The sequence below is a fragment of the Oreochromis niloticus genome, linkage group LG16 (assembly GCF_001858045.2).
Source record: "Oreochromis niloticus isolate F11D_XX linkage group LG16, O_niloticus_UMD_NMBU, whole genome shotgun sequence".
Classification (NCBI taxonomy): Eukaryota; Metazoa; Chordata; class Actinopteri; order Cichliformes; family Cichlidae; genus Oreochromis; species Oreochromis niloticus.
In genome coordinates, this window is record NC_031987.2 from 4266855 (window position 1) to 4283045 (window position 16191).

At 38.8% G+C, this 16191-nt stretch overlaps 3 protein-coding genes across 8 annotated transcripts; 2 read left to right on the forward strand and 1 right to left on the reverse strand.

Moving 5' to 3' along the window:
- The first annotated feature begins 5169 nt into the window (after window positions 1-5169).
- On the forward strand, window positions 5170-11904 carry LOC102083163 (uncharacterized). Of its 5 annotated transcripts, XM_025904108.1 has the most exons (12): window positions 5170-5389; window positions 6443-6529; window positions 6869-7009; window positions 7147-7286; window positions 7377-7513; window positions 7619-7712; window positions 7856-7955; window positions 8073-8332; window positions 8419-8605; window positions 8777-8904; window positions 8990-9205; window positions 9749-11904. In XM_025904108.1, exons 1-12 carry the CDS (start codon window positions 5269-5271, stop codon window positions 9833-9835), a joined length of 1698 nt encoding a protein of 565 aa, XP_025759893.1. In that variant the 5' UTR covers window positions 5170-5268; the 3' UTR covers window positions 9836-11904. The 5 variants fall into 5 exon arrangements, with proteins under 5 accessions (XP_025759893.1, XP_019209027.1, XP_025759892.1 ...); XM_019353482.1 differs by having other exon boundaries at window positions 8990-11904; XM_025904107.1 differs by having other exon boundaries at window positions 8079-8332; window positions 8990-11904.
- On the forward strand, window positions 10753-14188 carry LOC112844096 (uncharacterized). The gene is made up of 6 exons (XM_025903617.1): window positions 10753-10902; window positions 13118-13208; window positions 13474-13535; window positions 13611-13673; window positions 13758-13817; window positions 13900-14188. Exons 1-6 carry the CDS (start codon window positions 10753-10755, stop codon window positions 14131-14133), a joined length of 660 nt encoding a protein of 219 aa, XP_025759402.1. The 3' UTR covers window positions 14134-14188.
- A 100-nt stretch (window positions 14189-14288) lies between these two features.
- LOC109197353 (putative nuclease HARBI1) lies at window positions 14289-15888 on the reverse strand. 2 transcript variants are annotated; one of them, XM_019352329.2, is made up of 4 exons: window positions 15637-15888; window positions 14835-14947; window positions 14638-14749; window positions 14289-14557 (listed from the first exon to the last, which is right to left on the reverse strand). In XM_019352329.2, the coding sequence occupies exons 1-4, from the start codon at window positions 15701-15703 to the stop codon at window positions 14361-14363; spliced, it is 489 nt and encodes a 162-aa protein (XP_019207874.1). In that variant the 5' UTR covers window positions 15704-15888; the 3' UTR covers window positions 14289-14360. The 2 variants fall into 2 exon arrangements, with proteins under 2 accessions (XP_019207874.1, XP_019207873.1); XM_019352328.2 differs by having other exon boundaries at window positions 15024-15852.
- Window positions 15889-16191: the final 303 nt, after the last annotated feature.

The following is a 16191-nucleotide window of genomic DNA, read 5'->3' on the forward strand; positions in this document are numbered from 1 at the left end:
GAAGATTTTAACACATCTTGGATGGAGAAAGCGAAAGACAAGGTGAGAGTGTCCTACAGAAATGAGGCTATCTGTCTGAGTGGATCCAGAGTGAATGTGACACATTGCAAGTCTGTGGTTGATGGTGCCGTCTCTGCTGTAGTCTTTGACAGTCTGAGTGTTTACAAGTCTGGAGTGAAGAAGCTCTTCCAGGAAAATGAAGGTGTGTATTTTTCTGCAATCAAAAATAAAACTGGTTGCCTGGTCCAACTGGTTGATAAGACAGCTGGTGCATTTTTATATCAGCTTAGGACACCTGAGTGGAAATAGGTGTTTGCAAGGCAAACGTGCAGTTACCCAATGCAGGCAATTGTCAATCCATCCACTCAAGACTTGAAACAGTACTGGTGTTGCAGCAGCACGTTTGAAGGCTGCTGGTCCTCAGTTACAAGATGAATGTGACAAAATAAAATCAATAATGGGTCAACTCAAGCCAGGAGACTGTGTCATAACTGATGCAAGAGGGCAGCTTTGTTGTCAAAAAGTCATCCATGCTGTGGGACCCAAGTTTGAAGAAGACAAACTTGACACCAGCTAAGTTTTGACAGTCAGGTCTTCTCAATAATATATTGGAAGCTAGTTTAGTAGTTAATCAAAATCTTGAGTGTTAACATAAGATTATCAGGAAAGCAAGTATGACCTTGTACACACTCAAATTTTTAATAAGGTTCACCTTCCATTTTCTTCACTTTTGGGTGCTGATATTAGCATGATATTGACGAGCCCCAGTAACCTGAAGTGTAAAAAGATCCTCCACCTGACTGGGCAGACAGACCCAGTAAAAAATTAACAAGAGTGTGAAAGATGCACTCCAGATATGTGTGAAAAGCTTTTTCATCTCTGTATCATTTTCTGCCATCGGCACAGGTGAGATTTAGAAAGCATTTTGTAACTGAGTCTGTTGGCATCTGCGAACTTCAACCTCAACATTTTGTCACATATCCAAATGTCAGTTTTGAGCCACCATATTTTTGCAGGTTAAACTAAACCATGTTGTGCAACTTGTGCTGTACTGGAATGCAGTCATTCAGGAAGCTATGAGGAACATCATGATTATAAGGGCCCGAGCTAACTAAAGTAGCGTGCTAATTGATAACTGACTTTAGCTTTCCAACAGCTGATTAAACACATTGTGATGAATAATCCTCTAATGTTTTCAGCCAACCAAAACCATTTTGTTATCTTGGGGTCAGCTGTTTTCTCAGATCTATGACATGTTTTGCTCTTTCTTTAAACACATTTTGAAGAGGGCATTGTGTGTACCTAAATACAATTTATAATCTAGTTATTGCATTTCTTTGCAGTTGGTTTGTGTTTTAAAAAATTCAGAGATTTTCCCTAAATTTCCTTCTTATCATAGAGTCTGTGATAATTGTCATGGAAGACTTTTGTTTTTTGGTTTTTTTTAAATTGTGTCATCTTTTAGTGTCCAATCCAATTTTATATCTGAATACATTTTTTAAAACAGTTTTACAGAGTGCTGTACAAAGCAGCACCACACAACAGATATAACAATATAAACATGTCAACAAAAATAATAACATCACATTAGCTTACATCACAATCATTCTGAGTTAAAAGCCAAGGAATAAAAATGAGTCTTAAGATGTGTTTTAAAAACAGGCAGTTAGGAGGCCATCCTAACATGGGCAGAGAGATCTTTCCACATTTTAGCCCCTGAATTTCAGCCGGGGCTTAGGGACTAGAAGCAGCTGATCAGTAGATCTTAGCTCAGATATATATGGTTTTGTTGATTCATTAAACATTTTAAAAACAAATGAAATCTTAAAATGGATCCTAAACAGTGGCGGCTCCTGAAAAAAATCTCAGGGGGGGCAATTTTTATGATATCGACTAAAATGACCCATTTAATGAGTACATCAAACAACACAATTTTAATTTAAATTTAAAATGAACAACCATATTCTGGCCATTTGTATAGATTTGTAAAAATGAACATGAACAGATTTTTTTTTTTTTTTTGAATGAATGAAAAATAATAACAAAAAAGTGCATTAGCTGTTCCACAGCCTGTCAGCCACGACTTGCGCTGGAACCAACTCCGACAAAAAGTCCTGTTGTATGCTTTTGACTTCTCCTTCGTTGCCTGGGTTAGTTGAATTTCGGGCTTGTCAGGTCCCAACTCTTTAACTTGCAGTTTTTCTGCCATTGTCCTTCTGGCAAAAGGGTAGGTTAGAAGCGATCTAACCGAATTTGGGGGAGGCTGTGCCTCAACCGTTAACAATACCGCTGCCATCGTCTCTCTCTGACCTTATAGCTCACTTAGGCTACTGACTGAGGTAAAATTCTAGAACAGCAAATCTTTGCGCGTTTTCTGCAGGGGCGCAATTTTAAGCGCCCCCAAACCATTTAATTCAGCGACGCTGATAGGTCAAATATTTATTATTTTCCCCTGGCAACCATTTAATGATAGGCTATTTCGCTGCATATCAAGGGCGCTTTGACGAGCGCCCCAGAAGAAGAAAAACACCGTTTGTTGGTTGAACTTTAATGAGTCAGCTGGTGAAAATGTTAAAATACGCCTGGCTGTATATGGGCACACACATAGTAAAACTATCATTGATGAATTTTTTAAAAATATATATTTTTACTCCTCCACATTTGGGGGGGCGGAGCCCGAGCGCCCCCTATGGGCCAGCCGCCACTGTAAAACTAACAAGGAACCAGTGGGGGGATCTGGTCCTGGTAAAGAGACTAACCACAGCATTTTGGATTAACTGTAGGTGATCAAGGGAAGCTTTGGCAAGGCCAACAGAGAGCATATGAGCACAAAGATACATTAAAAGTTACATAAAAGCCTTAAATGATAAAAACTATTTAATATCAGAATTAATTCAGCATGAAATCACCATTTTGTTATCTTCAAACAAAATGGAGAACAGTTGAGACAACATAGACAAATGCGGGACATTTGCTCTATGATTAATAATAATAAAAGAAAATATATCACAGAACATTTTAATTGACTTTCTGCTGCTATTCCACTTTCAGCTACATGCTACGGCAAGGGGACATATTTTGCAGTCAACGCTAGCTACTCTGCTCATGACACCTACTCCAAGCCAAATCCCAATGGGGAGAAGTTCATGTACGTCTGCCGAGTTCTGACTGGTGACTTCACTCTTGGACAACAAAGCATGATTGTACCACCAGCAAAAAGCACCGTCACTGACCTGTACGACAGTGTTGTGGACAAAAACCCCAATCCCACCATGTATGTTGTCTTCCATGACACTTAGGCTTATATTACAAATCATAACTCTGTCAGTGCGCCCCAGGGTGGCTGTGGCTACTATGTAGCTTGCCATCACCAGTGTGTGAATGTGTGTGTGAATGGGTGGATGTCTGGATAATGTAAAGCGCTTTGGGGTCCTTAGGGACTAGTAAAGCGCTATATAAATACAGGCCATTTACCATTTACCATAACTTGATATTACCTATTATGCTCATTTTCAGCTCCATATTTTTATTCTTGGACTGTACTCAAGTGGCTTTGCATGATTCAGAGTTCAAAATAATCCTTATATAGTGGGCTTATTCCAGTCCCCTCAGTTCACCCTCTTCCTGAAACACCCCTTTTCTCCCTTGGCTTCTGTGCCCATAATCAGAAAGATGTGCATGAGATTATTATATTAAGCAAACAATTTGGAGCTCCCTGTTGCCTGCCCCTGGCCTGCCTCGACTCCCCCGGACCGCCCCTCCTCGGTGTATTCTGTATTGGGCCTGTTAAACCCTCCACGGGTCTTTCCTTCTTTTGTGGCTTTCGAAGCTAAATAAAGCTTTTCCTGAATTTCTCACCTGTGACTCTGCTTTTGAGTCCTTTCCCTGGGCAAAACCGTCCGGTTATGATACCAACAAACAGCCAAAAAACAAACAATAGGATGCCTAGAGAGCAATGTTCCCTCTAGCGCGTACACAATCGCGCACTGCTGGCACGATCTCTGCGCACAGAAAATCTGCGTTGCGCACAAAAAAAAAAATCTAACCTGAATTGAAGTTAAAATAAATACATTAACAATTCATTTTGTTTTGCAATGTGAGCCAGTAAGTGACCGGTGACTGGCTGCTCCAGCCAATGATGTGATTCACATTCGTATATATGCAGCTAATCAACGTCGTTGACAGGCTATGACAGCGTCCTTATGTGCCGACACCGGTGTTTTGAATCACCAGTTTCACAGGTTTTTGGCATTCCCCTACACTGACAGTATATTGTATACTGTCTTTATACTAGACAGTATTGGTATAAGGGTGGAATTCAGTGAATTAATCTAAGCATCATCACCTTTAAATGAATCTCTGCAAATAAATTAAATAATACAATATATTACAAAGTCACAAAATATAAGAAATAGCTCTAATATATGCAAATTGTTCAATTTTAAATATCCAAAATATTACAGGTGCCGACAGTTCCTTTTTGACACCAGAAGAAGCCCATTTGTTAATAAATCCGATCCTTTATAATGACAGCTTTGTTTTAATTAACTTTGTTGTATGAAAGACTCATGATGTCATGGTCCTGAGTCTGAGGACTCAGTGTTTTGTGTTTCATTATATTATTCTTTGTTCTCGTTTATTCTGTTTTGTCTTTTGTTTAGGTTTGCTATGTGTTAGTGTTTTTGTTTCATGCCTGCCTGTGTTCCCTCTGTCTGTCCATGGTGTCACTGATTCTGCTCATGAGTCTGCCTGTCAAGTTCAGTGTCCTGTCGGGTTCTCTGTGTCTGTTTGTTTCCTGTTTTATTCTGAAAGTTCATGTCTCATGTCAGTGTGTTCAGTTTTACCTCTCCCCTGTCTCGTTAGCCTAATTTCTCCCAGCTGTGTCTCCCTCCTCTTGCCCATTCCCTGATTACTCCCCTGTGTATTTAAGCCCTGTGTTTTCCTGTGCTCTCTGTCGCGTCGTCTGTGTTACTCCGTGTCAGTCTTCACTACCCGGGCCCTGTTTCAGAAAGCGGGTTTAGAAAACTCAGAGTTAAAAATGATACTCAGGGTTGAGTAACCCCGAACTGTCCAACTCGGAATATTCGGTTTCAGAAAGGCTGATAACAATTAGTTCAATCAACGCTGAGTTGCTTTAACCCCAAGTTAAGCGCGCACACGAGGATACACAGTAAATTTCCCAGTGTTAAATCAGCAGTGTTAAAGTGTATTTACTCTAATAGAGTCATTATAACAATAGCTGGAGCAAAACGCCCCCCAGTGTGGGTGATGATTCGTGGAGTTAAAAGAGGCAGTGTCAACGTTACTCTAGAAAGCTCCTCCCACCACAGACTCGTTTTCAAACCAAGAGGATTTTTCAGGACGCCATTTTCTTCACATCAGTTGCAGGGTAAGTTGCTCATATTTACTTATTAAACCAACAATTCGACATTTTAAGCACAGGTAGCACGTTAAAATAAGGTTACATTCCTTTTGTCCATGTTTATTATATATTTCATTTTGTACCAGAAGCAAATGTGACACTGTCTGTATGCTAATGTAAGGTTGTTAATTAGCTAAAAAAGTTGACCGATATCAGTGTTGGACTGTAAGGCTTGTTATCAAAATTTATTTCAGTGTGTAGTGGTGATTGTGTTGTGTTCTAGCATGTTCGAAATTCCATTAAATTAAACCTTCCATGTGTTGGGATCTATATATTAACATTAGCTAGCTAACTAGCATTTTGGCTAACCTCAGTGCGCGGCAATTCGCTAGTTATCATTAAATTTTAAATTAGGTAACCCAAGCATTAACTAATTAAAAGTTTACACTAAATGTTACATCTTTCTTTTTTGTCTTTTTTTGATACCTAGGTACCAGATATAGAGGTCGTTTTCAGTAAGGTTATTGTCTTATTTTAACTCGGCTGTCTTCAGCAATTTTACAGTTACAAGATTACAACCAGCAGGTGTTATAAGCTTGATAAAGTATCCAAAATGTCCAGGATTCAGTTTTTAATGCTTTTTTTTTTTTTTTTAGTAGTTTGAACTTAAGATGACAGCGTTTGTATTTATTGTGAGTTGATGGTATTGACAAAAGTTACCCCGCTCATTTTTCCATTTTGGTTACCAGACTGTTCAGTATGTTAAACTAAAGATGAACAAAATACTGACTCCCTAGTGCTAAGTTAGATCAGACAAATGGTAAAAAGTAGTAGGAATTATATTAGTTTTGTATTGAGGATTATATATCTTGTAGATGAAATACTCATTTAGTATAGGGCTAAAAACTACCGCCAAAGAGCCGAAACACCTTGTTACACTGACATAAAAGTAACATACAGTGTAAGAAATAATATTGCAAGGCCGTTTTGCTGATATTTATGGGACTGTTTTAATATTCACATTTTCTGTTTACTGTAGTTCAATGAAGATCACTGACTATAAGAAATTACTGTCTACAGGAAGCATGCTGCTTAAAGCAAAACTTGGAGGTGTGCAGAAATTTGTTAGAGTATCTGTGCCAAGCCTTAAGGAGTTTTTGATTGCTGGTAAGAAACCAACATTGTATTGTAAAAGATATACAAGGGGCTTTGAGTTCTTTTTGTTATTTAATCTCTTCAAACTGCATTTTATGATTAATTGAAAATGATCTGTGTTTTGGAAGCATCTTAGTTATGTCTATTTAGTGGGGGAAAAACTGCATAATGTAAGTGTCACCCATTTTAATCTACCACTTATCAAGCATGTTAGTGGCACTTAATAATTTAGCTTTTATTTATCTGACTCACTTTTGAAAAAGTGTCTTGAAATGATCTTCATTTTAAGCTACAAAACATTAGATGTCATGTAATCTTTTTGTTTACACAAAGTTGTGTGCTTGTTTTCAGCATTTGCAAAGTTTGGTGTGCCAGCCGTAACAGAAGGAGTGAAAGTTTTTGATAGTTCAGGGACTGAGTTGGATGAGGATGTATTTGAGGATATAGTAACAGATCCCTCAACCGGGGTACTAACCATCAAATATGAAACAGGTTTGTTTGAGTGATGTGTGTTTCATTGGATGTCTTTTTTTTGTGTGTGTCATTATTACATTGTTTAATCAAAGAGTGTATAAAATGAGTCTATGGAGGGACCATGCAAACTGATTTGTTCTGCTCCTATTTTTGAGGTCTGGAAACATCTGTTGCAGAAGTGTCTCCTGAGCGGTTCCAGTTATCATCGCCACATTCATCCGATTCACAGGATACGGTCATCCTTTCAGACAGCCCTTTGAGGAAACGTCAGAAGCTGGATGCAGAAGCTAAGCAAGTAAGAGTTAACAGATTTCCACATTCTTCTAATAGTGTCATTTTTGTTTGTAGTTCAAGTGTTCTGAACTGTAGTGGTTGTGTTTTCCAGTTGGTGGAATCGATTCTCACCAGCAAACCTGGTGGAGAACGTATAATAAATGAATACAATCGGACCAAGTCCCTGGTTGATGAAACCAGAAGAAAAATGGTCAACATACTGGTAGCTGACATGACAGAAAAAAATGGGTAATTTATTTCTGGCCCTGTGATTTTTACTATCATTTTCAAATTATTTTAAATCTGTATTAATTTCAGGGAAGCTGACTGGTTCTTTTCCTTTTGATCTTGCAGTACATCACCACCACGGCAGGTAAAAGAAATGTATGCCAGAGGAATTGTAACCTTTTTCCCTTACCTCAGTGACCCGTACTCAAAAAATGGCTATGTAAGTAGCTACCAGTAATAACTGATACAACTAAAATCAAAATTTTAAATCCTGCCAAAATGTATGTCCTTATCAACTGTTCATGGTTACTTAACTTACTGATAAATTAATATAAAAAATGTCTGTATATGTCACTCTCCAAGGAACATTATTATGATGGAGAGAGTGGCACTGGGTACTTGGCCTGGAGGATTAAAACCATACAGAGATGCACTGCTAAAGAGAGGCGATTATCATCTGGAGGTAACATTTATAATTCAGTGGAAACATATAATACAGTTCCAAATTGTGGTTCTGTATTAATAATGGTTATCAAATGTTGTTATTAGTTTTAATAAAGTTGTATTTCATATTGTCTAGCACCAGGAGATGGATCATCGGGTGAAGACCAGTGTGGTGGACCAACTGTCAGACGAGAGTTGCAGTTTGTTACAGAGAACGTGCTGAGTGAGGATGAGTGTAAGGAAGCAATCTCTCTGATGAAACATTCAGCTGATGAAGACACAGTCAAGAAGAAGATGAAGTTGACATTTGTTTATCGACACAACATGGTCCTTGACCCCCTGCTGTCAAGCAACATACTGTCTGTTTTTCCACGTTTCAAAGATATCAAAGGCTTGGTGAATATTTTTAATTACGTTGACAATGTAAACACTTTTTATTTTTGCAGATAGCAAATATTCTTTATTCTCTATCCTTGTTACAGATCGAACAGGATTTTGTACTGATGTTTGGTGAGGATGTATCAGGCAGGTTGCTGGAGAGGTGGCCAACAACATTCAAAAGAAAGATTATTCAACAAGGCAGAAAGCTTCCTTCTACCACTGACCTGGAAGAACTCTTGCTGGCAGCTGACTCTCCTGAGGATGCCACTGAAGTTAATGCTGACATTGGTGAGCTGTTGTTTCTTTGATTAGCACATTCACAGGATATATAATGTTTGCCACAGAACAGCTGTCCTTTTGTATTTTGGGTCTACTCAAACATTTTGTCAATGCAGATGCATTGAAATTTGTTATTGATGATGATGATTCAACTTTATTAAAAACAAATATTTTTTTCAGGCTGGGACAGTGACCTCTCAGCGATTCTATTGCTATTACATCTGATTCCACCATCTGGTCAGGGTCGGAAGAGACCAGGAAAGGTGTCAGCTTCTCAAGCAGAAAGGCATCTTGTGGTTTTCAAGAAGGTTTGTGTTTTTCTATTTTTATGGTATGAATTACCAGTTTAGGAAACACTTGATTCTTATTGCCTGTCTGTATTTGTCTTTTCAGACTGGAACAAATATCCAAGAGCACCTTGATGCCATCACTACCAGCACTCAACCCTACCTCCTGGCTGTTGGGGTGAAAAAGAATGACATCCACCAGTTCTTCATTATTCTTGACAAGAATGCCATACCCTGCAAGTCTACCTCTTCACTTGGTGCTTTTGATGAACTGTTTAAAGCACATTTTGTGTTTGGCACATCTTACAACACCATGCTTCACAACATGTACACGTTCATCCAAACCACTGTGTACAATATAGATGTTGGCAAAGTCAAAGAAAGTCCCAGAGTTGCTGAAATAAGGACAAGGTTGCTTCGTTAGGGCTTGAAGGTTAATTCTCCATCATGAAGTGTTTTGTCTGTCAGGCTGAGTTTACTGGTTCAAACATGCTTGTTAGGCATTTACGGTTAGTTCATGGTTACTTACCTGGAAGAAATCTTCGCCTTAAATGTGCCCAGCGTGACTGTGGCTGTGTGTTTGGCACTTTTTCAGGTTTTAGAAAACATTTAAATACCAAACACCTTAACTATTTCAACCAACAGGCTGACACTGATGTTAATTTGCAGCCTGATGTGGCAGTTAAAGAAGTTAGCACTACAGGGGAGGTGGTGTCAACTAATGTAGAAGAAACACCCACAACATCTGAAATGTTGAAAAGTTCAAATAAGAGCACTTTGGATATGTGTGCCTCTACTGTTGCACAGCTCAGGGCAGCTGGATTAAGCCAATCTACTGTGAATAGTTTTGTCTCCTCAATGGAGGAAGTGTTTTTTGAGATTCATACTCAGGCTAAAGATGCAGCTTTACAGAGCTTACCTTCACAGGACACTACAAGTAAAAAGAAATTAGAGCAGTCATTCGAAAACTTTGAAAACCCATTCACACTGTTAAATTCAGAAGCTAAACGAAATAGGCACTTTAAACAAAAATGGGCAACTGTTGAACCTGTTGAAATGGTGCTTGGCACAAGATTTGACAGTAGAAGAAACAAGATCACAGGGACTTTTGATCAAGTCATTGTAACTGATAGGTTTGCATATGTTCCTATTTTGGAAACACTGAAAACTATCTTTCAAAACCACCATGTTGTCGACATGTTCAAGTCGAGGAATATGTCCAGAGAAGGTGTGTATGCAGACTTAATCGATGCTGCCTATGTTAAAAGATGTCCCCTATTTTCTGCAGAAAAAGATGCCTTACAAATTCAACTGTTTTATGATGACTTTGAAACTGCAAATCCTCTGGGCTCTAAAAAGGGTATACATAAATTAGGTGCAATATACTTTACACTAAGGAATTTTCCTCCAATCTTTAATTCGTTGTTGGTCAATATTCATTTGTGCGCTCTTTTTCATGCACAAGACTCAAAGCGTTATGGCTTTAATTCAATCCTTGAGCCACTTGTCAATGATCTGAAAGTTCTTGAGACAGAGGGACTGAAACTTCCCATGTTTAAACACTTGGTTCATGGCACTGTAATCCAGGTCACTGGGGACAATCTTGGCTTGCATAGTCTGTTTGGGTTCGTGGAGTCATTTGCAGCTCGATATTGTTGTCGTTTTTGTCTGCTTGAGAAGGATTGTTTTCAAAGTGTGTTCTGTGAAGATGATTCTGGTGTTGTACTAAGAACTCTTGATATGCATAAGCAGCACTGTGAAAGTGTACAAAGAGATCCTACGCTACCTCATGTATGTGGTGTGAAACGCACTTGTCTCTTGAATTCACTTAAATATTTCAACACAGCCAACAATTTTTCTGTAGATATCATGCATGACATTTTGGAGGGAGTTGCTCAGTTAGAGGTGAAACTTGTGCTGCAGTACATTCAGGAGAACTTCCTAAGTGCTGAACAACTTGCTGGTAGAATACATGCCTTTGATTATGGCTTCAATCAGCAGCGAAATCGCCCACCAAGGGTAAAGTTGTTTGATGGCAGTAATGATTTAGGACTAAATGCAATTCAATCTTGGTGCTTATTGCGTAATGTACCTTTGATGTTTGGCGATTTAGTACAGGTGGGTGATAGCTACTGGCATCTTCTACTTCTGCTTCTACAAATTGTCAATATTGTGTTTTCACCAGTGCTGTCAGAAGGTATGACCATCTACCTCAAACATTTAATTATTGATCATCATAAGCTCTTTAAGCAGTTATTTCCTACACTCAGTCTCTTACCAAAGCATCACTTCATGATACATTACCCTCGCAGTATACGAAATATTGGCCCAATTCTGCACATGTGGTGCATGCGTTACGAAGCCAAACATAACTTCTTTAAGAAGCAATTAAAAAGCTTTAAAAACATTACAATGACATTAGCCAAGAAACACCAAAGTTGTATGGCCATGTATTGGGAGTCTTTTAGCCTTGAAAGATTAGCTTTAGGACCAGGAAAGATGGTGACACTTGGAGAGCTGAAAGAAGGTCCAGAAATTGCTTTAAAATTTGGAGCTATGTTGTCTACCAGTGTTTTTTCAGCTAAGTGGATAAAACATCATGGTACAGAGTACCGCCCTGACTTTATCATCTGTACAGAGGTAGTGTCTGAGATTCCGGTGTTTTATAAGATCAAAAGTATTGTTGTGAAAGGTGACATTGTATTGCTCTGTGGAAAGCTGATGGAAACCCTGTGTTTTGATGACCATTATCATGCATTTAAGGTCAGAATGCATCCCAATATGGTGCTGAAGGTGTTGAACATAAAAGAGCTGTGTTACTTCAAACCATTTGATCTTCAAATGAAGTATGGCACTTCTGATTCCTCCCTGTATGTGGTTCCATATTGTCATTTTATGCCGAACTAAATTCATTGTTTTAAAGTGTTTTATGAGTGTGTTTTTGTGTGTAGTGTTTTATGTACACTACATGAGATGTTTTAATATTTTGAGCCTGACATCAAAATAAAGCTGTTAAATGTATTATCTAGTTGTGGTTTTTGCTTACTTGTTTTATATTTAAAAGCATTATTAGAAACCAGGTTTTCATGCTGCAAAACAGTAAATTGAGTGTAAAGGTAACACTACAGGAAGAGTTTTAGTAACACTACGTGGTGTAAAATTAATTTAAAATTTTACTCTGTGAGAGCTAATTTTTCACTAGAGATTAGTGTATGAATAACACAGTATAGAGTAACATCAACTCTCATCAGAGTTATTTGAACTCCCAGTGTTAATTTCAGATATATCAATTCAGTGTTAAAAATCAGTGGAATTTTACTCAAATAGAGTTAACTTATCACTATGGTAGAGTAAATAATATGACACTACTAGTAGTGTTAGGTTCATTTAACACTCTGCGGTGTTACTCAGTGTTAAATTTTTACTCTATTTAGAGTTAATTTTACTCTAAAATTTTAACACTATAGAAAGAGTTGATTTAACACCAATTCCGAATGGGACCAAATAGACTCGGGACCAGTGTTAAATTTGACTCTTTAAGTGTTATTTTAACTCTTCGAATTTTACTGTGTACATAAAGCCCTGATTAGTGGAGCACAGATTAAGCTAGTCACCATGGAGACGGAGGGAAAGAAGGCGCGGTCAATGTATTTTACAGCGCTTGAGGCCGAAATTCTGATGGCAGCATATGCCGACAACATGCATATTTTGCAGAAAAAAAGTAACACAGCCTCAGCTGCAAAAGAAAGGGAGCATGCATGGCAAAACATAGCCGACAGAGTCAATGCGTGACTGTTAATTTAAACATTGATCTAGGGATTTCCACCCATTTAACACGTTATTTTATTATATTTAATTTTAGTGTTTATTTCATACATTTTATTTTGTGATGTGATGTGAGCGCAGGTGCAACCCAACAGGCCCCAAACGTTCCTGGCAGCAAGTAAAAATGAAATATAAAAATATAGTCCAAACAGGTAAGGTGTAATTGTATTATGAGCCATAGTGCTTGGTCTGTTTGTCCTGTGTAAATCAATTGCAGTTAGAGGCTACATTAATTTTCTTTCTGTAAGCACTTATTGAAATTATCTGAGCACATTACAAGTACATATTTGCTTACTCTGTATGCTCAAATGTGACCCGTTATAGCCAACAGAAAAAAAGCGGAGGCCCGAAAAACAGGTGGGGGTCCTCCACCACCACCACTCACAGAGGCTGAGCAGTTGGCCCTCAGCCAAACAGTGGGCGCCCTGTGGCTGAAGGCATCTCTGCGGGGACATCCTCAGAGTCAATAACCCCGCAAGACACAAGTGCCTACATAAGAGATAAATTCAAAATAATACATGATGTGCATACATCCTTTCTTCACAGTCACCTTTGCAGTGCTACTCATTCATTTGATAAACTCTTTACCATAATGAATTATTTTGTAGTGAAGTTATCTTCCTACTGATTTTGCCTTCCCTCAGTCTTGGTTGTCTTTGAGAGCATAATGATAATGAAGTGTAAGGTGATTGGTATATGTTTGTTAATTGCCATTTGGTCCCTTGTAAGTTATAAGTGACCTGTATAAACCTCATATTCTATCAGTTGATGGTGATGGTGTACTGCATCTGGTGCAGCCTCCTGTTGAGCCAGACCAACATGCAGTTGTGAGTACTCTTAATACTCCACAGATCATATGAGTTTACAGTAGAACAGCAATGTTGTTAATGTCTTTACTACAGGAAAATAATGAAGAAACATTGACAGCTGTTACAGAGGAGGAAGCAACAGAGACACTTTATGAGGTTTACATCTCACAATGGAAAATATAACAATTGAATAAAATGTGGTACTATAATAAAACCATGGACTTTCTATGTCTCTAACAGAGTGATGATGGAAATGCAGAGGAAGAGGGTCCAGCCACTTCTCCAACAAACCTTTCCTCAGTAAGATGTTCAGCACTGATTTACAACCAACCTAAGTAGGCATGTACTATGCATGTCAATGCTATTTCCTGTGTTTCCATAGCTCCCTGTAAAGCAGCTGTACAAGACCTATTTGATCAAGAAAATAACAAAATGCGACTTGGAAATGGAACACTTCAAGCAGCAGATCCAAAAGACCAAGATTGAGATTTTACTGCTGGAACATCAGTTAAGGGTGGGTGAAGTGGTCAGAGATGGACGAATTATTTCAGTGTTTGAACAACATACTAATATACTTATTAATACTTTGTGTACAGGAAATACAGGCGACCAATAAAGCCAGTTGAACAAAAAATCTGTTTATTCTTCTTTCAACATGTTGAGGTGATGGGTCAAAGGAAATGATTGTGACATATGGTGTCTCTGACTGCTCTTCCATCTTGTCTGTCCGTGGGAGGGTCAGGATGTTCATGGTTTGGATCACTGCTGATGTTTGGTTCAGAAGGACAGTGTTCTCCTCTAATTGTGGCAATGTTGTGAAGAATCACACATGCCACAATAATGTCACATGCCCTTTCTGGGGTGAAGGCACTGGAACCGGGCCTTAAGCATTCCGATAGTCATTTCAACTCTGGCTCTTGTCCTGCAATGAGCCAGATTATATCGCTGCTGTGGGCCCGGTTCAGGGTCAGGGTAAGGGGTAAGCAAATAGGGTAAACATGGATACCCCCTATCACCAAGCAAGTAGCCAGTGAACTCTCCTAAGACAGAAGGATACACTTCAGTTCAAATGTCCCTGTAGCAATTGGTCTTTATATATTTTAAAGTATTTTCAACTCACCATGTCCAAATTTTGTGCTCAGTGTACATTCACGAAAAATTCGTGAGTCATGAACAGAGCCTGGCCACTTGGCTTCCACATTTGTGATAATGTTGGCAGCATCACATATGATCTTCACAGTGCAGAGAACACAAATTAGCATCCATTACCATAATGAAATAATGTGTTAGTTTGAAATACTACAGGGAACTATGTACCTGTACATTAATGCTGTGGAAAGACTTCCTGTTCACATAGTCTCCTTCATTTACTGAAGGGGCAATGATTGGAATGTGAGTGCCATCTATACAGCCAATCACGCCTGGGAACCCTGAAAATAAATGTAGAATTTAAGTAGTAGTTCAAGTATCACCACATCATGAATTAAGTTTTGTTCATCCTGATACCTGCAATTTTGTGGAATCCCTCTTTGATAAATCTTGTGGGTCTATGACCGGGGAACACCACAAACGAGTACAGGAGACGTTTCAGTGCAACTGTAACATTCCTGACTGCCCGACAGACGGTAGCCTTGGAAACGTGCTCAGCGTCACCAATATTATACAGAAAGCTCCCGTTTGCAAAAAAACGAAGTGCAATACAAATAATATGTACAGAACTGAGAGAATGTCCGTGATGTGTCACATGAGCAATATAAGCCCTGAGGATGTTATTCAAATAAATTATAGATTGTGCTGAAAAACGGTAACGTTCACACAGAAAATCATCAGGAAATGATAAAATGTCCAAACGCGCTCTAATCACTCTCTCCCGGCGGAGAGCTCTGCGGAGAATTTGGGCTTCAACATCTACTGGCTCTTCAAGGAAGGGGCACGCCATGTCTGACATTTCAGATTTCCGACAAAGAGGCGGAGACAGTCAGGGTTAGTTGAAGTAAACCTGCTAGGGGGCAGGTTAGCTTCACGGAGTGTGTCGTCATAGTAACTCACTCAGAATTAATCTAAACTCGCTTTGTGAAACCGAAAACCCAGAGTTTTCGTTAACTCAGGGTATACTTACTCAGAGTTTGCACTAAACCGGCTTTCTGAAACAGGGCCCCGGTGTTCATTCTGCGTCTCTCTGCCATCCTTCTCTGTGCATTTTGCCCCGCCTCCCGTGAGTGTTTGGTTTCTGGTTAGTTCTTTAGTTTTCCCCAGTTTAGGTTTGTTATCTCCCTGCTCTGCTCTTCCTGTTTTTGTCACTTTGTCACTTCTGTAAATAAACACTCACTCGCATCCCAGCCAGTGCCTACATTTTGGATCCTTTTCTCAATACACCACACGACTGCTCCTCAGCCGTGACACATGAAGTGACAAAATATGCACAGTTAACATAATTTAAACCGATTATGTTAACTGTGCATATTTTGAACCTCTCTTGGAAAAAGGAAAAAAAAAAAAGTCTTTTAGTGGAATAGTTAATAAAAAAGGGCACATTTTAAAATTCTATACTCAATACTAGACAATGTAAGGCAGCAGCAACACTCCAATCACATTGTCTTCAGGTTGTGGAAGCATATTTGTTGCATATTTTTTGAAGTTGCTGTTGCTGATTTCGGTTTTTCCTCGTAAACAT